Source organism: Chlorocebus sabaeus, chromosome 11 (assembly GCF_047675955.1).
Source record: "Chlorocebus sabaeus isolate Y175 chromosome 11, mChlSab1.0.hap1, whole genome shotgun sequence".
NCBI classification, from domain to species: domain Eukaryota; kingdom Metazoa; phylum Chordata; class Mammalia; order Primates; family Cercopithecidae; genus Chlorocebus; species Chlorocebus sabaeus.
This window is the reverse complement of record NC_132914.1, coordinates 86,946,913-86,970,699: the sequence shown is the minus strand read 5'-3', so window position 1 is coordinate 86,970,699 and position 23,787 is coordinate 86,946,913. Positions and strand designations below refer to the sequence as shown.

The window sequence follows — 23,787 nt, the reverse complement described above, 5'->3', positions numbered from 1 at the left end:
GTGTGGTAATTCATTTAATCTGCTCAAAAATTATGAGATGGGGGTGATATCCCTATTCTACAAATGAGGAAGCTGAAGCGCTATGTAAATTGTTCAGAGTCACTCAGCTGGTACGAGAAAGTGCTGGGAGGAAATCTAAGAAGCTGTAGACCTCTCATCATCCTATTTATGATTTCGTGTTAGGTCAGGCATCCTCTTGAGTGCTGAAAAAAATCTTTGCTTCTTTGGGATTGACAATCTTTTTTGCTGGCACTTGAGATGGGCCTTGCTAAAGGGCATCTGTTTGTCTTCAGTATCATTGCCACATGTTCTCCAGGTCAGTTAAGTTACCCTGTGTTGAGCAGTTTCTGTGGGCAAGGTACTGTTGCTGGAGTGGTCACTAGGAGATACAGAAATGAACAAGACCATCCTGCCCTCAGCTTACAGTTTAATCAGGAAGAAAGCTATGTACACAAGAAAATGCAGTACATACTGAATGTGTTATAGAAGCTTAAAAAGATTATAGAAGCATAGATATATATTTTAATTCCATGCCATGGGGTCAGAGTAGAAGGAGCATTTTAATTGTTCCTTGAAGAAGTTAATAGAAAGGCAAAGAGAATCAACTAGCGTTCATTAGGGAAAACTCTTTAGTATAACAGTAGGAGACTGTTACTTGGAACTTGTCCAAAGAAAGAAAAAGGGAGATGGGAAATCTAAGAGCTATATTGGAACAAATGGATGAGAGAAAGGATGCTGATTTGGGACATGACATTCATACTGAAGCTGTCAGTATCAGTACCTCCTCTGTTGATCTACTACATGTATGATCTGTTGAAAACCTCATGAGAGGGGAAATGTTTATAGGCTAGATGCTGTGCAGCTTCCATCACATCTTGAAAGTAATCCCTCCTTATTATCTCCCTGGTTGATTCATTTTACCTTTGCAGTTGGTAAGAATGGAAACATCTTCTCAAAAGATGGTGCAAATCTCTCTTTAGGCTTATAAAATAATTTCAATTGCCTATATTAAAAAGTTACCAGAAAGAATTAGGAAGTCAGGAGCTTTTGACAAAAACTGTATGTTTTTTCTCCCTCAGTCCAAAAATAACCCAGAGTTTTAGTTACATTTCTTTTTTCTGTGTGTGCTGGTTATCTTATTTTAGTTTTCTGTTAGGAGAGCTTGAGGATTTTAATAGCATTAATCTTTTGCAATGTAAATTTTATTCTAATAAACAGTGAAGCAATCTGTTAGCCTCTGTAGGGGCTATAAAAGAACATGAGTTGTGACTACTGCTCTGCCCTCAGGAAGCTTAAGTTGTATTTGAGAAGATGAAGTTTTAAGAAAACCTCCAGAGGTACAAATATGTAACGTGTTTTTACATGGTAGCAGCTTTTTTCTGTGTTGCCTTCTTGTTTTCCTGTGTTCAGCTATATTAAACTGTCATTCACACTGCAGTTTTTTAGCCCCTTCTCCAGCCCTGCACGACTCTGCTTTGATTTAGATACATCCTAGACAGTGAAGCTCTTCTTGAAGTCATGTACCTAGCTAACATTTTGTGTTCACCATATCTTTTGTGATGTTCTCTGCAACACTTGTTTGTTTTGGCTATTCAGGTTCTTTTTTGGTTCCATATGAATTTTAGAATGATTTTTTTCTAATTCTGTGAAAAATGGCATTGATAGTTTGATAGGAATAGCACTGAATCTGTAGATTGCTTTTGGCAGTATGGCCGTTTTAACGATACTGATTCTTCCAGTCCATGAGCATGGAATGTTTTTCCATGTGTTTGTATCACCTATGATTTCTTTTAGCAGTGTACAACACTTAATTGTACTTGCTAGTACTTGCTAGTATGCTTGTCTTTCTCCCTCATTTAGGCTGTAAACTGAAGACAGAGCCTTGGATATAGAGTTTACTCAGATACCTTTGGGACTGGTAAGAACTTTGGAGAACAACAACAGGTGTTGGGGGACAGTGATAAGTTTAATATTGGTGACTGCATTTGAAGTACAGCAAGATACTCAATAGAAATGTCTGTTAACAGAACATCGCCTGGCACTTGATTAAGGTGGTAGATGTAGGCCATAATATGGTATGAGTTGCCAAGAGGCCTGTGGAGAGATCCCTGGGTAATATCCTCATTTAAGGTGTGGTAAAGATTTTAAAAGGGGGTGAATGTGAGCAGAGGAGGATGAATTAAGAGACCTGTGAGAATAAGTAAGTGATACAATGGACAGGAGGGAACAGTACTGTCAAATGACACAAGTATAGAGGAGGATGAGGATTGATAAAAAGTTTGAGATCATTAATAGATGATGGCTAATAGAAGCATTAATAGAAGATGGCTCTTCATAGAGAGCCATCTTAGTAGTGTGTGGACTAAAGAATGGATCCAGTTTGTCAGGGTCAAGGTGAGAGTGGTCCATTAGGAAGAAGCATTGCGAATAGACCTTTTTAAGAAGTGGGATAAAGAGGGGGGGAGAAAAGAATAGCCTAATGGGTTATCAAAATCCAGGAGAGACTTTTTTTTTTTTTTTTTTCCTGTGGCGGGGAGGTGGACAGAGAAAAATGGTCTTTTATGTAATAGAATGTATCTGAATACTGGCTAGTCTAAGGGAGGAAACCAAGAGAAAGGGGATGGAAGTGGTGGTAGCTTGCAGTAGCAATCAAGGAAGCAAGGTCTTAGAGCAGACTTGAAGACCCTGGAAAGAGCTAGAGTAATTTAAGAAAGTCTTGGAATTGAAAGAGGAACATAACAGGAAGTTAGAGATGTGTCCGTGGATCATGTATGACTGAGAAAAAATTGTGATGGAACTAAGAACTCAATTTTTAAACTTTTACCAACATTGCTCAGCCAGATGGTATGTCTATTCAGGGGTAGCTAATTAACCAGATGGGTGGTAGGAGGATAAAGAGCAAGTGAGACATAAGAGCCAAGCTGGAGTCGCTGACCATTGAGAAGTAAGCATTTTTAGGGAGGCAGGTGTTGATTAGAAAGGGTCTTGACTACCTTTGAGCTTGTAGGTCGGAATGTATACACAAGGTTCAGTAGAAGTGAAGAGAAATAAAGTGAGATAAGTTGTTCACTGGAGAGGAAATTTTGAAAATAGAACAATTCCAAGGGATGATAAGTTTGAACTTGCGGCCCTCCCCTTAAATAGCAGGTAGAGAATACAGATCAAAGTCTTAGAATGAAGGTCAGGGATGTGTGAAACCAGAGAGTTTGGAGGATCATCATGTTGTGATGGAATGAGTTACAGTTCAGCAGTTCCCTGTTGCCCATGTTCTTTGCACTTTGGTGAGTTAACCATAAATAAATTCTTGTCTAGTATCTTCTTAAAATAGAATTTACCTTAATTTCCAGCCAGATTATTTAAATGTTTTGTAAAAGTGAGTATTGATTTACTGAACTATTCTTTAATAATCACAGCTGGAAATTGCAAAAGATCATCAACTATCAAACTATATAAATAAAAAGAGATAAATGAGAAAGTGCCTTCTTCCCTTAATTCTCTATTCAGTTGGTGAAGAACTGGAATAAATCTTATTGAAATCTAGAGTTTTTAATTAAGAAAACAGAAAGCTCATGTTAAATTTACAGATAAGAGTTATGCCTCTCTCAATATTGCCAACTTTATTTTTGTGAGCTCTTTTCAGTGACATAATGAGCATCCTGTTTCCTTAAGCATGTAAGTGTAGGTTCTTGTGAATTGACAGGATAGAAGCTCTTAAGAACTGAGTAGGCCGATAGAGCAGCTGGTGTGACATTCAAGTGTTCATGTTGCCTTCTAGCTCCTGAACAGAAGGAAAAACACAGTTTTAATTTAGAAATCTCTTCTTTGACTATAGCTGAAAATTTCAACACCAGCGAGACTGGAAAATGATAGAACATTTGGTTCTCTCATATTTAACTGGAGATATAGTATGTTCTTATATTTGGTAAACTGCACAGGATTATATAAAATTAACTTTATTTTTTGAGCTTTTCAAAAGCTTATTTTACTGGGAAACTTACTGTAAAGATGAAAGGTTTCTAAAATGCCTAAATAGAACAATAGAATAGGAGAAAACAAAGTAGTTTATTTTGTGGGATAGCAAGAGAAGGTAGGTATCTAAAGTTCTCTGTTAAACTTTTAAAAATTTAATACTTTTTAGGTGTTTAAAGTAATTTAACATATGTTCAGAATGTATCAATATGAGTCTCCACATTTTTTAAATAAATTACTTGCAGTGTTTATGTATTTTTTGTATTATAAGGCTTAAATGGAAAAATATTAGTATACTTGGTACTAAAAATCAAAACACAAAAAAAGTATCAACTCAAGTAATGTTTTTAGAAAGAAGTCTGCTTTCAGTTATCCGTGCACATCAAGAATACCATAATAGGCTGGGTGTGGTGGCTCACATCTCTACTCCCAGCTCTTTGGGAGGCTGAGGCGGGTGGATCACGAGATCAGGAGATCAAGACCATCCTGACCAACATGGTGAAACCCCGTCTCTACTAGAAATACAAAAATTAGCTGGGTATGGTGGCGCATGCCTGTAATCCCAGCTACTCAGGAGGCTGAGGCACGAGAATCGCTTGAACCCAGGAGGCGGAGGTTGCTGTGAGCTGACATTGTGCCACCGCACTCCAGCCTGGCGACACAGCGAGACTGTCTCAAAAAAAAAAAAAAAAAAAAAAAAAAGCATGATAAAGAACCATGAGTAATTTGCTTATATTTGTTTGAGGAAACTTTTGGATCAAGGTGACAATTCAGCAGTTTGTTCCCTAGTCAAGGTTGAGGCTACACTTATTGTCAGTAGTGGCTCTCCAGACCAGTAGCTTAGCATCACTGTTATCTGAGAAGTTGTTAGACAGTTTCATGAAGTGTTCGATCTACTGAGTGAGGCTCAGCAATCTGTGTTTTCACAGGTGATTGAGGTGATTCTGGTGCATGCTGAAGTTTAAGAACCACTAATCTCTAGTGTGTTAACTGTTAAATTTGTTCTGGTTTTGGTAAATTCAGAGGGATTGTTTTTTTGTTTTGTAAGTACAACCTTGCAAAATTAGACCAACCTCCCAAAAGACAGGTATCATAAATGTCTGGGGTAAGATGATACCAATTGACTGGACCGTAGACCAAAAATGTCTATAGTTCAAGATACCTGTGTTTGAGATCATTCACATTAAAATTTTATCATATATTCTGCTTAATTAAGTACTCTGTTGGCATGAATGAATAATCTGTACTGAAAATGACAGCTATCAAAAGCCAAAATAGTTATCTAACAGCCCCAGGGAGGGAGGCGAGTCACCTATTCTGCTTTGGGCTGGCATATTTCTTTATAGACTAAAGGCTGTGGGAAACAGGAGCTGTGCTTGGGCCTTTAGGATAAGAAAACTGGGTGGTTTTTTTTTTTTACACTTTCACTGAGCCAGACTGTTACAGTGTGGTTTCATCATTTTAATTGAATTGTGGAATTCTGAAATATGAGAGAAACAAAATAAATAGGCCTTGTAAATGCACATACAAATAAATTATTATCAATAAACGAATCTCGTTTCCTCTTACTAAAAACAGATGAAAACAATTATAAAGGCTGCTGTGCCATCCAACCCCTCCCTACTGACTCCTTTTGACTCCTTCGAAAAAAGGGACAAACAGTGGAAAGTGAAAACAAGCAGCTAGAGATGACAGTGTAGTGGGAATAAGAGTCAAACATCAGAGAAATGAAGGCAGCAGAACATTTCAATAGTCAGAGAGTGATTAACAGTAGCAAAGGTTGCTAGTAGGTTAGATTAGGGCTAAATGTGTCCATTAGATTTAAGAACACGAGGGGTCATTGGTCACCTGGAAGAGTAGTTTCAACGCAGCATAAAAGAGGAATCTAGATTGTAATAGGTTGATTTATGAGTGGGAGATAGTGTAGAAACAGCAAATTTTGGAGCGGATGATAGGTATGGAGTTAAGTGTTTTTTTCACCAAATGGTCTTTACTGGGTAAGATTGCTTTTATTATTATTTAGACCTACTTGCCAACTTTATTACCATGTTTATTTGGCAGATTTTTATTTAGCATAGGTAACCCTAACAAATTATTTTTCAAATAAATGTATTATTTCTTTCAGGCTGTATGAAATATTATAATTCAGTATTATTTCTTTGCATACCCTGAAGAATCTAAGACCCTGGTTAAAAAACATTGCCATGTAGCAGGCGTGTAATTCATTTTAAAATCTGAAATATCCTTTAACTTATTCTGCTGTCTAAAAGGATTTAAAGGGAAGTTCTAATATATCTGGCATACCAAGATGGTTTGAAAACTCCTTGAATGCTGTGACTGTCTCTTAACTCATCTAACACCTAACGTATTCTTTTAAACAAAGTGTTAGAAAGTTTGTTTAGCTCTGCTATTTAAATTATGGTTGCTTCCATTGTAAAATCTGTTTTCCAAATTTATTTTAGTTTATGGTTCAAGAGTACCTTCTATGTTCCAGACAGTGCTGGAGTTAAAAATGAATGGCGGCTGGGCGCGGTGGCTCAAGCCTGTAATCCCAGCACTTTGGGAGGCCGAGACGGGCGGATCACGAGATCAGGAGATCGAGACCATCCTGGCGAACACAGTGAAACCCTGTCTCTACTAAAAAAAAAATACAAAAAACTAGCCGGGCGAGGTGGCAGGTGCCTGTAGTCCCAGCTACTTGGGAGGCTGAGGCAGGAGAATGGCGTAAACCCGGGAGGCGGAGCTTGCAGAGCGAGACTCCGTCTCAAAAAAAAAAAAAAAAAAAAAAAAAAAATGCATGGCACAGATTCTCCCTTGAGTTACAGTTCATTGGGAAAGACAGAGAGGTAAACAAATCATTGCAGCTGTGTGATAAAGGCTATAATAGAAGAACAAATTAATGCCTTCCTTATTCTAATCTAGTTGTTTCCCACTCTGAGAGATTTGCTAAAGTGTTCATGCCAAGTTTATAACTGACAGCAGCTGTAACTGCTGTAACTTGCCCTTTAAAGCACTGTACTTAGGCTCTGCCTCTGGAAGAGTCTACTAGATAAGTAAGTTACTTAGGGGAGTAGGACTAATTTTAGTCAACACAGACACAGCAATGGTATTTAGGAGTCCTTTGAGACTAATAAATCAGGCATTTTAGATAATGCTTATTTTCTGCTTTATCAGCTCTATGAAACTAAAATCTTGTTTGGTGAATTTACTCTTGTTTATATGTTATTCTTTACTCATCTAATATAAATTACTTTTCTAAACAAGCAGTATAGGCTTAATGATCTTTTATGTGAGTATGTATGTTTTCTTTAAGCCCCTTAAAAAGTGAAAAATGTGAGTTAAGAGTAAATTTAAATTTGAGTCATTCCTTGATTTCTTTAAAACATTTTAATGAAATAATTTGAATGTACCAAAACTTTGTAGAATAAACTCTACCATTCTTAATCTTGTAGTGTCTCTTTGATATGTATAATAATAGACCATCTGCTCCTTTCACCGTGAGAGTGAGATATTACATGCAAGCACTTATATTTAAGTTTACAGTAAATTATCATGTTTGAAAGACTTCAAATTTTTAGGGTGTGAATCGGGTAAAAGGTTATTGTCTTTCTGCAGAAAGTGACTACATCAGAAGGTTGAAAGATCATAGTCTATTTGGAAGACCGATTTGAGTAATAATAAAACTCCAGTCTCGTGTTAAAAAAAAAAAAAAAAGATCCTAGTCTCTCTTGATAAGATATGGAGATCAAAGATGGATAAAGCATGGTTTTTTGCCTTTAAATAACTTTTCGGTGTAATGGGCCATAAATTTAGGCTAAGTTATGTAGTATACTATCCAAACCTTCTATAGGACATTTACAGTGCTAAGTTTCAGATTGTCCACATTGATTGAGAATCACTGTGGCTATCTAGGAGGACTGGGTGGGGTAGGCCTGGATTTTTTAACTCATGAGGTAGCTGTCACTGTCAATAAAATGCCATAGTAACCACAGTGAGAAACAGCTATGTAGGCTAGTTATCGCTCTTGCTGTAACTATGTCTGTGTGTAAAGGAAGTGGAATTCATTTTATGTTAAAGAAAGAAACACACACAAAACAAAAAACACACAATGAAAATGGAGATCTCTTGAGTTCTTTTTTGAAAGCCTGTAGTCAAAAATTGTTTTTTAGTTCTTTGTCAGTCAAATGGTGCATCTAATGGTTAGGGTGTCAGTACCAGTTTTAAAGTACAGTGCCAGTTATTTCCCTGATAGTAGTAGCCTCCTTAAAACTTGTATATTGTTTATCCTGCGATTTTAATTGCAGCTATTTACTCTCATGTTTAATGATTTTGTGAGCATTTAATGCTTGCTTTATTTTATAAGTATTTCTATCCATTTTGGAAGTAGACCATTATGAGTGTTTGATTTTAATGGCCATAAAATGAACTATTGGATTTGATCTCCAGCATCCCTTTAGCTGTTAAATTCTAGGATTCTTTACTTTGTGACCATGATCTAACAGAAAAGTCTTTTTAAAATAGTGTTTTATTTTGATTTTGATTTAGTAACTTTTATAAAAATGTATACTTGCTTAATCCAAAAAATCAGTAATTACTCTGATTAAGTAATTAATTATTAGTATATTTAATTAGAATTATTAGTATAATAATTAGTATTATTAGTATATTTGGGTCCAGGGAATAAGCTCTAATTGTGTACAGTTAGGTCAAAGTTGATATTAATTATGAGGTGGTACACATTGACTTCTAAACACCAAAGAACAAAAAATTTGAAACTTAAAACTTCATATTCTCATTAAATGAATGAAAATAAAGTGTCTTTATCTTTAGAAGATTTTTTTAAAACCCTAAATCAATAATTTGTGTTCATATAGAACCAGTCATGGATTAAGACCCTTTGTAAATACTAGTTTTGGATTTAAATACTTTACTGAGACATGTAGTAAAACTAATCAAAATTTGACTTAACATTTAAATTATTCCAGTATATCAAATCGTATACTGATTCTCTTTTCCTCTAGGTTTAAAAATCTTTTTTTTTTTTTTTTTGAGACGGAGTCTCGCTCTGTCACCGAGGCTGGAGTGCAGTGGCGCGATCTCAGCTCACTGCAAGCTCTGCCTCCCAGGTTCACGCCGTTCTCCTGCCTCAGCCTCCCCCGAGTAGCTGCGACTGCAGGCGCCCGCCACCAAGCCTGGCTGATTTTTTGTGTTTTTTAGTAGAGACGGGGTTTCACCATGTTAGCTAGGATGGTCTCGATCTCCTGACATCATGATCCACCCGCCTCGGCCTCCCAAAGTGCTGGGAGTATAGGCGTGAGCCACTGCGCCTGGCTGAGTCTGGATAACTTTCACACAACTTTTCCTTGATTTGTAAAGTGACCTCATGAAGGAAGGAATTGATTGAAATTATATTATTAACCAACCTGTCTCTTTATGAGCTCTACTAACTACTAGGATATAATCATCCTTTTGTCTTTTTCTAAGGCCCTACCCATTCACAGTAAAGATTATATGTCAGTAAAAATCCACCTTGTTGTTCTTTTTGAATATTGTAACCATTTTTGCCCAACTCCAGTCTTCAGCTACCTTTGTGTGTGTGTGTGTGTGTGTGTGTGTGTGTGTGTGTGTGTTTTGTAATACCTCAAAGACTACCAACAGTAGTTTGTTCAGAGACAACATTTATTCTGGGCTGAATTTTGTAAGCCAGGAGGCCTACATGTGCTTTCTTTAAAATCTCCCTCTTCTTGGGCCTCAGCTTCCACTTAACATTTTTTTCTTACACTTTTCAAATAGAAGATAAAATTCTTTTAGAGAACAAAAAGAAGCAAAATAGATGTTCTGCTTGCTGTTGTATATCGGTCCCAAAGAGCGCTTGTCTCACTTGATTGTCATGTTGTAGCTAACAAGTGAAAAGCAAAACTTTTTTATTGTCCTTAGTATTTTTGTCAATTAGCCAAGTAGATGAATGGAAGAGTAGGTAAAGAAGAAAATAGTAAAAGGAGCTATAGATGATCTAGAAATAGACAACAACCTGCTGTATAATTTGCAGGATATTGGTAATTCAAATAGGTCCACTTTGGGAAAGTGGCTCATTTGCATTTGGTGCTGTTGTCTGGATTTCCTTTTCTTTAAACAGTGAGGGAATTGAGCATGATTAATAATCATGTGCTTATCAAAGCTCTGTGTCTTGCAAAGTAGTAGAAAACTTAACCCTGGAAGGGCATTTATTGACAAATTACGGAAAAGATCAGTGATAGGACAAACTTTAGTCGCCGATTGACCCGGGGGCTCAACTGATGTCCAGGATTGACAAGCACATGCTCACTCGCGCTCTCTCTCTCTCTGCTCCACATGCTGTCTATTGGATCCATTTTCAGAGAGTTTCCCATTTGTGGGAAAGTGACCACAGTAGATGACCTCAGTAGCTCTTCATGTGTCTCTCAGATTTAAGTTCAATTAGAATAAACAAGTGTCTGCCCCAGAGTCACAGCAGAAGTCTTGTTACCACCCGTTGGCTCTTGTTAGGTCACATGCACATTCCAGAACTGGTGATCAGCATGACTGCTGGGGATATCTGGGAATGGGCATGGAACTCTGCTCAGACTCTGTTGAGCATTGGGGAAGCACAGATTCCTAAATGAAAAGTGAGGCTATTGCTGAAAGATAGGGAAAGGGATGCTGAGATGGCAAATAGTAAATATGACAGTGGTCCTTCAGTTCTGATTTATTGTATAAATGGGTAGATTTGGTATTATTTCACGATTTTGTGACCTACGAAAACTTCCATTTCGACCTATTAAATGTGAAGATGTAAAGTGGAGGCTGTATAGTAGATATAAGTTCCAGTCTTAGCTGTGTTACGTATCCCTGTTGTTGAATTCAAAGGCATTCAATGAATAACAGTCTTTTCTCCTGCTTGAATTCTGTGAAGAGAAGACAAATTGGCACATAGGAATAAAAAAAGTCAGTTTTATTACTTCTGAAAGCTGGAATGGATAACTTGGTTTTTGTGTGACAACAACAAGGCTCTAGTGTTGAACCCAGAACTAAGCAATTATTTACCTCCACTCCAATGGGCTTTTAAATCTTGGGGTCTGCCCCTAAGAATTCAAACCAGAATACTTGAGTCCTACAGATATCTGGCTCCCCACAGAAGGCAGAGGTGAAGAAGCTACATATGTCTAGTTTCTCTAGGAAAATCTCTTACTAGGCAGGTCATTTCATATCCATGATGATTGATGAGGTAGCAGGGCAGGAGTTGTTGAGGAAAATTCCTCTTTGTGGAAACCAGAGGACAGATGAACAAACATGCCCTCAACACACAGACTTATCTTAATTATTTTATTTGTTAAATAAGAATCTGTTTTAAGGTTAGTGTGATGTTCAGGCCAACAGACTCTGGATATAGAAACCTAAGGAGATTATCAAATAACCACCCTCTCCAGTTTTTCAAGTTGGATTATTATAATAATTGATGTGTGCGTAGGAGGGAACCCACTTTGCCTAGGAGATGAGTAAAATTGGTAATAATTAGACAAGCATAAGGATTTGTGAAGTGGGAGGAAGCAGGCAATGCAAGAAAATGTCTTGCAGAATCTATAACTATCACGTCTTTGCAAATTTAACCTAAGGCAAGCAAACTTTTCTCACCTAGCCATCCTGAACTCACTGATACAGATTCTAAGTTTTTAGCCCATTCTCCAGTTCAGTTGTTCTCACAAGTGTGCTTCCTAGACTGATAGCATCAACTTCACCCCAAAAATTGTTAGAAATGCAGATTATTGAGCCCCACCTTAATCTACCTGAATCTAAAAATGCTTGAGGTGTGGGGCCCAGCAATCTAACCAATTCTCCAGGTGATTCTGATGTATGCTGAAGTATGAGGACCATATACCATGATTATAGACATCTTCATAACAATTTCATAGCTGGAGATTTATTGCATTGGCCATTCTAATCTTTTCTAGTTCTAATCATCGAACATTTAAAAAAATATTTTTGAGTGCAGGTAGATTGCTTGAGGTGGAAAGAAGTTGAGTCTGTAAAATGGAGCGAGAGAGTCATGAGCAGTGGGGCTGCATTTTCATCTTGTAGGTTTAGATTTAGTGGCATGATGTCTATTTCAAAAACTAAATGTAGCAGCAGAATGCTCAGGACATTGTATGTGTGAGATATTAGAATGAGGAAGAACCAAGGGATTAGTGATTCTAATTTGCATAGAAGAACTTGAAGATCAGGAAGAAAGGGGGTTATATACAGAAGAGACTTTTCAAAGGTAGAATTAACTTAGTAACAGACTGAAGCCGGAAAGGATGGAATCAAAGATGATTTAAGATTCCTAGCTGAGCTGATAAGTATAATGGTGGTGGCAGAGCTGTTAAATGAGTGAATGAGATGAGTCCGTCGTTGGGCATGTTAACTTTGAGGTGATTGTGTGGAGAAGAAAGCTTATCTTTAGTCAGATTAGAATAATAGGAGGAGTTGAAAGTATGATGAAGAAATAAATGTAATGCATGTATTCATTCCTTAGACTTTTACTGAGTGTCTACCATGTGTCTGGTACAGTTTTAGGTTCTCAAGATGTAGAAATGGACAAACTGTACCCTCAGAACTAGTACTGTAGATGGAGGGAAGAAAATAACATATAAACAAATGAACAAGATAAATTTAGGTAATAAGAAGTCTGGGCAAGGAGAAACAAAAGAGTAGAGAATTTCTTTAGATAGGAGGTCAAAGGAAGACCTGAGGTGGTGACATGTGACAAGTCATATAGAGTATAGTTTTTGACAGCCAGAAGATGGTAGAGTCACAGAGTGGCCAATGAGAATTACAGGAAATAATAATATTAAAGGATCTGTTATGCTTTTTGTCCTTTCAGGCGCTATTCCATATGAAAGATTTGCAGAGAGAAATCCAAGTATAATATTAAAAAGAACTTGGGCTTGGATACAGTCCACCTCAGACATTTCAACCATTTGTTACCTGGGCAGAAAACTCACTTTCTTGAAGTCTGCTCTTCTCAGTAGAAGAAGGAGTCATACTTCATGGGATTAAATTGTAATGATTAAGTGAGAGAATGAATTTAAAACAACTAGCATAGTGCTTGGAACAATAACACTAATGCTGAGTGGATCATAAAATTCAGTCATGTGAAGTGCAGTTTCATTTAATGTTGATGTAATCTAATGTCTTTTGATACACAATTTATTTAAAAGTTGTACTTTGATCTGTTATGCAAAACACTTTAAAAGCACAAGACTGAAGTTCAAAAATATTTATGTTATTGAATAATGTACTTTAGCTACCTGATGACATTTAGAAAATATGCTTATGTGCATAATACTCTAAGATAGATTTTATTAACTTTTAAATATTTTCTTCTTACAGATGTGTACATCTCATAATTGATACGGAGAAACTAGTCATGGGCCAAAGGTCAAGATACTTCTCTGGGAAATGTTGCTGCTGATGCTGCTTTACAAAGTCATACAATGAGTGTTTGGTTTAAGAAAGATTTTTACATTTAAAAGATTTTCATCTTGGAAATACATCAAGTGAAAATTAAATTCTTTTGGGAAACATTTTCCTTCTGATATATTATACTTGTAATGGGCGACATGGCAAACAACTCAGTTGCTTACAGTGGTGTGAAAAACTCTTTGAAGGAAGCTAACCATGATGGAGACTTTGGAATTACGCTCGCAGAGCTGCGGGCTCTCATGGAGCTCAGGTCCACAGACGCATTACGAAAAATACAGGAAAGCTATGGAGATGTCTATGGAATTTGCACCAAATTGAAAACATCTCCCAATGAAGGTGAGTTTTATTATGCTTGTTTTTGGTTCTTTGTGCAAGGAGTTCTATATATTGGGCTTAAAAATAAGCATCCTTATATTATGTTGGTGATTGTATGATTATGACATAATTATAGTGACATTAAAAATGGGTTATCAGATTAGTACAGGTAAAGTATTTTTATATTAACACATAAATGTTGCAGATTAATTTATATGTTTTAGATTGGCGGGATGAAATATTTTGTTCCATTATACATACTACTGCTGCCTGTTTATGATAAAAAGATTGTCTTCCCTTTGAGCTATAAAGGATGGAACCAGCCTTGGATGCCTCCCAGGGATTTGGTGGAAATAAACTCTCAGATCACTATCCTTCATTTTGCTGGGTGGCTTAAAATAGTTGTCACTGTCAGTAGCTGATTGAGTTGGTTTTAGCTTATGAGGCTTAACCTAACCTTTAATAATTAGCTCAGGAGTTCCTAAAGCAAATGAACTAGATTAGACAGAAATTAGTTTTTCACCTAACAGACATTTCTTTTAATAAAACTAGTTTTCAGTCTTTGAATTATGTTGAATATCCCTGTTTTCACAGAAGCCTTTGGTTTCATAAATTTGTATTTGTGGCAGGTTTTTCTTTTTGAGAATCAAAAAGGAAAATTCATTATAACTTTCTGGCATTATGGTCTTTGAAATGATTTCAGAAGGTTGCCTTTTATAAATTAATCAGATTGAACATAAAATTAAGGTTAGGACATTTCAGGAAAGCATTTCCAAATTGTAAAGGCAGAGTTGGGAAGGGACACTTATGAGGATGAATGGGGATTACAATTTATTTTATTAAAGATGAGAAATTATTAATGTAAAATTTTAAAGTATATTAGTATATATTCCAAAGCCAATTCTAGAGAAATTAAGCAAAAGTATTTTTCTTCATTTCCTGAAACATTTTATGCCATGCTATTGCTTAGATGATATTTAGCAAAAAGGCTTTTACAAAATTAAGTAACTTTAAATTATATTTTAAAATTATTTAAAACCTTTGTAACCTATGTAATTCATTGTGAATTGTTAATTGTTTTAATGATAGGTAGTTACTTTGATTTCTCTGAAGTAGCATGATCTTGAGGAAGCCAGAGTCAGTATTCACACGTGTCCCAACAGGGCGTCTTTAGACTATTTGGAATATGTTCTTTTCCTGCAAGACCTGTTAACTTTTCAAGGTTTTCTGGATCTTTTCAAATTGGAACCACTAGAAGCATTAGCTTCTTAGTTATACCTTAGATATGTTATACCATTTTAATGTAGTTGGGTTTGATTACTACAAGATCAATCCCAACTATTAATACATTAAGATGGGATTGCATACCTAAGGTATAACTAAGAGTATCAGAAACAGTTCCCATGGCCTTGAATAGACAGTAATTTGACAAAATTGATTGCATACCTAAGGTATAACTAAGAGTATCAGAAACAGTTCCCATGGCCTTGAATAGGTAGTAATTTGACAAAATTGATTGCATACCTAAGGTATAACTAAGAGTATCAGAAACAGTTCCCATGGCCTTGAATAGACAGTAGTTTGACAAAATTTGAAGCTTATTCATTATGCAAACTGACTTTGAGTTATTATAACATCTTAGAGATTTGTACATTAGTATGTTGTTCTCAGCTGGTAGATCTGTTAATTCAGCTTAACCATTAAAATCTCATGGTTTTGTCATCAAGTTGATAGGCGACACTAACAATAAGGAGCCCTCAATAGAACAACATAGTTTATTCATAAAAGCAATATTGAGCTTTAGTTTCAAATCTTCACTCAGCTGTACTTCCCCTAACCTGTACTTCCCCTAACCCTAACTCGCATTTCTCTATTAATCAAAGTTCTTATCTTCCGATAACTGAATACCCCACCACTTGAAAATGAGAATGCCTTCTCATTTTTATAGACATGATTTCTCATAAGTTTGCACTACAGTTTCTTTCATGCTGTTATTTGGAGCAGTGCCTTTTAAATTGGTTTAATTAGTGAAGTTAAGTTAACTGAAAATTTTGCATCTAGTACAGTGGTTTTTAAAATTTGATAAGGGGATAGTTATGTACCCTTTTGACAGTATGTTGGAAGCTATGGATAATCTCTAGAAATACCCACTTACCACTCAGAATTCTATGTGAATTGTTGCTGCTTTGGGCTATTAGATAAATTCATGCATTATTATCCCCTCTTTAATTCGTAGAAAGTGTTTGCTCATGTTCTTCCTAGTATTGTGAATTTAATATTTGCTAAAATTTGTATAAACTATTGTCCTCACTGTTTATATATACACAATTTGTTTTTTTGAAATGATCTTTTAAAAATAATGTGAAGCAAGCCATTTTAAGCATTATACTTATATTTACAGTTGAAAATACAAATGAAAACAGCAGTGCGGTGGCTCACACCTGTAATCCCAACACTTTGAAAGGCCAAGGCAGGAGGATTGCTTGAACCTAGAAGTTCAGGACCGGCCTAGGCAATATAGCAAAACCCCATCTCTGCAAATAAAAAGATTAACCACTGTGGTGGCACATGCATCTCTGCTATTCAGGAGACTCAGGCAGGAGGATCACTTGAGCCTAGGAGTTTGAGGCTGCAGTGAGCTATGATTGCACCACTGCACTCCAGCCTGGGTAACAGAGGGAGACCCTGTCTCAAAAAAACAGCAGCAGCCTTCACTAGAATGTTATTTCCAAAGAATCTTCATAGTTCTAGTTTAACTTAGTAGAAATAATTCACTCAGAAACATTTTGTCACTGATCAAGCATACAAATGGTAATAAATGAAACATGACCAGGAATAAGCAATTAGGAGTTTGTATGTCCAAGGAAATGAACTAGACAGCAAGTACTCTTTTGTTAGAATAACCTGTTTATAATCAGGGAAAGTGAGAATTACAATGATTCTTCAAAGTACATGAATTTCAATTAGGTAAAACTGAAGTTGTCTTACCTGTCCCTTTAGTTCATTCATTTATTGATGACGTATACTTTCTTCAGACTTAGGATATTGATTGTCCTGGATTTTATATACTTCCGCTAAAAAAGGTGGTGGGGCCTGGCAGTTACTGGAAGGCAGTTGTCGGTGTATAATTACATCATCACAATTTTAGAGACTTTATGTAAGAATATGTTCATCTTAGAATTGCTGAAATTTTGTAGTATTTTTTAGTATCTGCCATGCAGTAGGCATTTTTCTAGGCCCTGGGTATACATCCATGAATAAAATAAATATCTCTGCCTAATTTTCACATGTTCACATGGGGAGACAGTTCACAAGACAACTAAATGAAATGTGTAGTGTGTTGGTGATATGTTTTTTAAAAAAATGAGTGGAGAAGGGAAATCAGAAATATTGGGGGTGTCAATATTGGATTTCTGTAAATTATGGAGGAACAACCCAAGACATTTCTTAGGCAATAACCACAAAAATGATAGGTTATCCTTATGATAGATAACACTTTTTGTGCTAGATTGGCTATTAGCACTTGAAAATATTAAAATAAGTTAATATTTTAACAAGTTTATTTTATAGCCAAAGAACCCTCAGCACAAAAAAGTTAAACAGTTTGCCCAGAGTCTCACTCTGGCTCCAGTCTTATTCTGGCTTCAGAGACCATGCTTTAACCACCGCATTGTGTGTTGCCTGTTACAAAAGTTCAGTTCACTTAGCTTGTAAAAGAGTTGCAATATGAAGAAAGAGGTAGCGCAGTCTTCTCAATAGTAATTTTTGATAGGGAAAAAACATTTTGGAATTACATGGTGAAAAAAAATTTGGTTTAAGGTTCTGCTTACCAATGTGTTCTTCATTTAAAAAACATACCCTGGCCAAGTATGGTGGCTCACACCTGTAATCCTAGCATTTTGGGAGGCTGAGGTGGGAGGATCATTTGAACCCAGGAATTTGAGACCAGCCTGGGCAACATTTAAAAAATAAGGTAAAAAAAAAACAGTGAGCCAAGAGTGGTGACACATGCCTGTGGTTCCAGCTACTCAGGAGGCTGAGGTGGGAGGATCGCTTGAGTGTGGGAGGATCGCCTGAGTCAAGGCTGCAGTGAGCCATGTGTGATCCCACAAAAGAGTGAGACCCTGTCTCAAGAACAAAAAGAATGCCCTATTCAATAAATTCTATTTATGTGATTCCTTTTTGTCTTGCCCATTTATCACTTGTTTTCTAACAATATGTTTTGAAGAATATCATATGCATATCATATGCATATGATACTGGTCATTAGGAAGTGTTTTGACCAGATGTAATTTTCATATTAAAAACTTCCCAGTGGTTCTGATTAACCATCCTAACTCCTAAAGAAACTGGAAATATAAATTGCAAGGTGAACTGGAATGGAGGCTTGTAACTTCATATTTTTGGCTCCCTTAGAGAAAGCATCTGTCTTATAGTCCTCAAAATCCAAGAATGCACTTTTATACCAAAATAACCTGCTTCTAACATCCTAACTGCATAAAATTACCTTCACAGTTTTTTTTTTTTCTTCTGTATCTTTGTTGTTTTCCTGCATTGACTTTCTTAGTCATATTCCAAATCACATTCCTTGATCCTTATATTTTTACACTAGCTTTTGGTATATCTTTCATCTCTTCGTGGTCCTGTGTTATCTATGTTATATTTTATATTGGATGGTAGACTTTTTGATAATAGGGTTTCTGGTATATAGGCCTCCAGCCCTACGATCATGTTTGTTATTGAGAGTTCTACATTAAAAAAGGAATTCATGTTTTTCAATGAATTCATAAAAATTAAAGGCAGGTGCCAAGTGGTATTCGGTAAGAGGCATGGCTTCATGGACTTGTAAAGGGCAAGAAAGCAAATGAGACACTAAGCTTTTAAGTGGTGGTTGCTGAAATTAGGTCCAGGATTTTCTCCTGAGCTTTAGTTTTGAAAGCCCAAAACGCGCACAACCGAGAGTGTTGAACTGGTTGCTTGTCAGTCTCACCTACCAAACTATGAGCTCTTTGAGGGCAAGTGGTAGGGAAAGGCATCCTGAGTCATTTCCGTTTGTATTCCTAGTGCACAGTGACATAGTAGGCATTTGGGAAAGAATGTGTAAGTTTGACTTGAGAACAGTGTCTCTTAAATTTGCAGTTAGGGAAGGGATCACCTCCTCTTTTGAAATTGAGAAAATCATGAGAATATTAGATTGTTCCCCAAGAAGAATAAACATAAACATAAATTTTTATGTACTTTCTTGGTCTGCACGTTTTCCTGTGTCCCTCACTTAGAAAAGTCAGGTTGGCTGCTGCTATAGGCCCACCATGATGCAGACTGTGTTAGTCCATTTGTGCAGTGCTATAAAGAAATACCTGAGTCAGGGTAATTTATAAAGAAAAGAGGTATAATTGGCCTCATGGTTCTGCAAGGCTGTATAGAAAGCATGGCATCAGCATTTCCTTGGCTTCTGGTGAGGCCTCAGGGAGCTTTTACTCATGGCAGAAGGTAAAGTGGAAGCAGGCACATCATATGGTGAGAGAGGGATCAAGAGAAAAAACGGGGAGGTCCCAGACGCTTCTAAACAACCAGATCTCATGTGACCTAACTGAGCAAGAACTCACTTATAAGTGAGTTCTTAAGGGGATGGTGCTAAACTGTCCATGAGAAGTGTGCCCCCATGATCTAATCACCTCCCACTAGACCCCACTTCCAACGTTTGGAATCACATTTCAACATGACATTTGGAGGGAGCAGACATCCAAACCATATTATTCCACCCCTGGCCTCCCACCTCCCCAAATCTCATGTCTTTCTCACATTTCAAAATACAATCATGCTTTCTCAATAGTGTCCCAGAGTTTTAACTAATTCCAGTATTAATTAAAAAGTTCAAAGTCCAGAATCTCATCTGGAGATGAGTTCCTTCCATTTATGAGCCTGTGAGATCAGAAACAAGCTATTTACTCCAAGATGCAGTCATGGGACAGGCATTGGGTATACCTTCCCATTTCAAAAGGGAAAAATCAGCCAAAAGAAAGGAGCAGTAGACTCCACAAGTCTGAAACCCAGCAGGACAGTCAATAAAGTTCCAAAACAATCTTCTTTGACTGCATATTCTGCATCTAGGGCACACTGATACAAAGGGTGCAGTCCCAAGACCTTGGGCAGCTCCGCCTCTGTGGCTTTATAAGGTAGGTGCAGCCCCTGTAGCTCTCTCTTAGGTTGTAGTTGAGTGATTGAGGCTTTTCTAGGGTTAGGATGCAAACTGCCAGTGGCTCTACCATTCTAGGATCTAGAAAACAATGGCCCCCTTCCCACAGCTCCACTAGGCAGTGCCCTGGTGGGGACTCATTCTGGGGGCTCCAACCCTACAAGTCCGCTTGGCACTGCCCTAGTGGAGTTTCACTGTGGGGGAGTTTCTCTGTGCCTAGGGGCAGAGCCCTTTTTGTGGCACCAAGGCTTTCTGATATTTCCTTTGAAATCTAGGGGAAAACTGCCAAGCCTCCGCCACACTTGGATTCTGAGTATCTGCAAACTTAATACCACATAGAAATTGCCAAAGCTTATGGCTTGCGCCCTCCAGAACTGTGGCCCAAGCTGTTCCTGGGACCCTTTGAGCGAAGGCTGGAGCCAGAGCAGCCAGGATGCAGGGAGCAGTGTCCTGAAGCTAAGCAGGCACCCTGGGCCTAGCCCTTGAAAGCATTCTTTCCACCTAGACTGCTGGGCCTGTGGTAGGAGGGGCTGTCCCAAAGATCTCTGAAGTGCCTTTGAGGCCTTTTTCTCATTGCCTTATCTATTAGCACTCAGCTCTCTTTTAGTCATGCTAATCTCTCTAGAAAGTGACTGTACCACAGCCCACTTGTTTTCCTTCTCTACCACAGGGCCAGGCTGCAGATTTTCCAAACTTTTACCCTCTGCTTCGCTTTTAATTATAAGTTCCAACTTAACGTCATTCCTTTGCTCCTGCATCTAATAGTAGGCTGTTAGAATCAGACATGCCAGTTCCTGAATGTTTTGCTGTTGAGAAAAGTCTTCTGCTAGATACCCTAGGTCATTACTCTTAAGTTCAAACTTCCACAGATCCCTCAGGCATGGACACAATACAGCCAAGTTCTTTGCTAAGGTATAACAAGGGTGACCCTCGTTCCAGTTCCCAATAAGTTTCTGATTTCCATCTGAGAACTTGTCAGCCTGGACTTCAGTGTTTATATCTCTGTCAGCATTTTGGTCACAACCATTTAACCAGTCTTTAAGAAGTTTCCAGACTTTCCCTCATCTCCCTGTCTTCTTCTGAGCCCTCCAAAGTCTTCCAGCCTCTGCCTGTTACCCAGCTACAAAGCCGCTTCCACTTTTTAAGGTATCTTTATAGCAGTGCCCCACACCTCAGTGCCAGTTTTCTGTGTGTATTCATTTTTGTATTGCTATAAAGAAATACTTGAGACTAGGTAACTTATAAAGAAAAGAGATATAATTGGCTCACAGTTTTGCAGGCTATGCAGGAAGCATGGCACTGGCATCTCCCTGGCTTCTGTGGACGTCTCAGAGTGCTTTTACTCATGGGAGAAGGTGAAGCAGGAGCAGACACATTACATGAGAGCAGGAGTGAGAGGAGGAGGAGTTCCCAGACTCTTAACCAGATCTTGCATGAACCTACTGGGCAAGAACTCACTTATTACCAAGGGGATGATGCTAAACCGTTCATGAAGGATTCACCCTCATGATCCAATGACCCCCACTAGGCCCCACCTCTAACATTTGGAATCACATTTCAACGTGAGATTTGGAAGGGATAAACATCCTTACCATATCACAGACATACAATACATGTACATGTAATATAAACACATACAGACACATACATACATATGATATATGCACAAATACTGACAAAATTTCTAGTACAGAATTTGATAAGACTGTAGTATGTGCTGTGTGTTGACTGAGATTGTCAGTTAAATCTACCTTCATCCAACATTCCAGTAAATTCTCCCCACTTTATTTCCTAAATTGGGACATAATTTTATTAGTCCCTGCAGTTGGGATGCTACATTTTCTTGTAAAACATTAAGATCTTAATATAAATGATATTTTATTTTATAGTATGTTCTTTTCAAATATAAAGACAGTACTTCTGAGCTATTATCTAGTCATAAATCAAATACAGACTTCCATTACTCCAAACAGTGATGGAGTCAGACCCTAAAAGCATATAATTCTGAGGCTACTTTTGATGTGTTTTGGTTGTATTTTCTCTTTGTGAAGCTAACTGGGCCATAAGAAGATCAATTCCATGCATGACCTTGGCCTCATTGCCACTACTCTACAATTAACTGAGCCAATTAGGCAGAAGATTTCTCATTATATGTTTTATAAGTTATTCCTAATAGTTTGGTATCATTTATATTTTTTAAAACTAGGACCAGTAATTTCTTTGCCATTTCCACCAGCTTAGCTGTATCGCATACTTTACTTTCTCCCTCATTACAGTAGAAGCCTCTTCTTGGATCTGTATTAGACAAACATTGCAGCCCTGAATTCCAAAGCCTCTGGCCTCTTCGAAGGAATACCTGTGGTATTACCCTTCGTCTCCTGTATCATCAGTGTTGTCTTCTCCACTTGATCATTGTCATTAAGTCACTTGTCTTAATGTCTGTCACCTACTTTTAAAAAACAAAATGCAAATAAGACCCACTTGAACTCATCTTTACTGATTTATTTCTGCCCACTGGAACACACTCTTGGAAAAAGTTATCTATACTTACTGTCTCCACTTGCTCATTCCCACTCTCTGTTCAGCTCTTTTCTAATCAGACTTTCTTCCACACCAGTGCACTGGAATATTCCTTACAAGGTCATCAGCCTCTATCTAGTGAAAGAAAGTGTTCCATTCTCTGGTCTGTTACTCAGCCTTTTAACATCATTTGCCATAGTCAGCCAAATCATCTTTTTAAAACCTCTTTTCGTCTCTGGGCTTTTGTAGTAGTACCTGAACATGTTTTGTTTTGTTCCATTCCCCGCTCCCCTGCCTTCCTTGCCTCCCTCATTGACTGTTTCTTCTTAGGTGCCTTGCACTCCTCTTGCCCTATTTGAACATCAGTGTTGGGTGCTCCAGCGCTGTAGCCTCAGCCTAGCTCCCTTCTTATCTGCTTTAACTTTCTGAGAGCTCTCATTGGGCTTGTGGCTCCAGAATCAATATAATTGATGACTCTGGCTCAGACTTCTCCTTGAGTTCTGAATGTAGAGAGCCAGCTGTCTACTAGACACCTCCACTTATTTTGTTTAAATCTGTGAAACGGAACCATTAACTCCTCTCTCCCCTTTCCTCCTAATTCTTCAGTTCTCAAAATAGCCTGTCTTGGAATATGACTACCATCCACCCACTTAAGTGCTTGGAGACCCCACCCCCTCGCAAAAAAAAAAAAAACCCAAAAACCTTCTTTCCCTTTCATCCTACATCCAGTCCTTAAGTACGTTGTCTGATCTCCTTCCAAAATACCTGACAAATCCACTTATCACCTTCTGCCTCCACTTCTAAAACCGAAATTCAGGCACCATCATCTATACTTTATAAGCAGCAGCCTCCCAACTGGCCTTTTTCCTTCACTCTTGCTCTCTTCAGTTTCCTTCAGATAGCAATTTATGTGATTTTTCTAAAATCCAGAGTAGTTACCACTACTCTGCTTTAATGGTTTTCACTGCACTTTAAGGTGAGAATGCCATTCTCCTCTCCCTAGCCCCCATGTTCTTACCTTTGGTCACTTTTTCCATTTTGACCCTCTCTTCTTTCCTCCTGGGTCACTGGGTTTTGGCTACAGTGGCTTTGCTTCTGGCTAGTAAATCTTCTAATCTTGTTTTGATCTCTGGGCCTTTGTATTTGCTTTTGCGCTGCTGGGAATGTTCTGCTCGAAAGTCTTCTCACCCTTAACCCCTGGAGGTTCAGACTGAGGCCAAATGTTAGCTCCTTAGAAAGGCTAAAGTAGCCCAGTAAGAGAGTTCTAGTGGCCCTTTTTTATTGTCTTCATTGTACTTGTCCCTAGT

General features: G+C 37.7%; 1 protein-coding gene across 3 annotated transcripts in view; it reads left to right on the top strand.

Moving 5' to 3' along the window:
* Positions 1–23,787, top strand: part of ATP2B1 (ATPase plasma membrane Ca2+ transporting 1) — a 118,267-nt gene that overhangs the window by 36,937 nt on the left and 57,543 nt on the right. For all 3 annotated transcript variants that reach the window (XM_037996722.2, XM_073020991.1, XM_073020990.1), the window contains exon 2: positions 13,357–13,785. In XM_037996722.2, coding sequence (XP_037852650.1) covers positions 13,578–13,785 — 208 coding nt within the window. In that variant the 5' untranslated portion in view covers positions 13,357–13,577. The remainder of the gene's footprint in view (positions 1–13,356; positions 13,786–23,787) is intronic.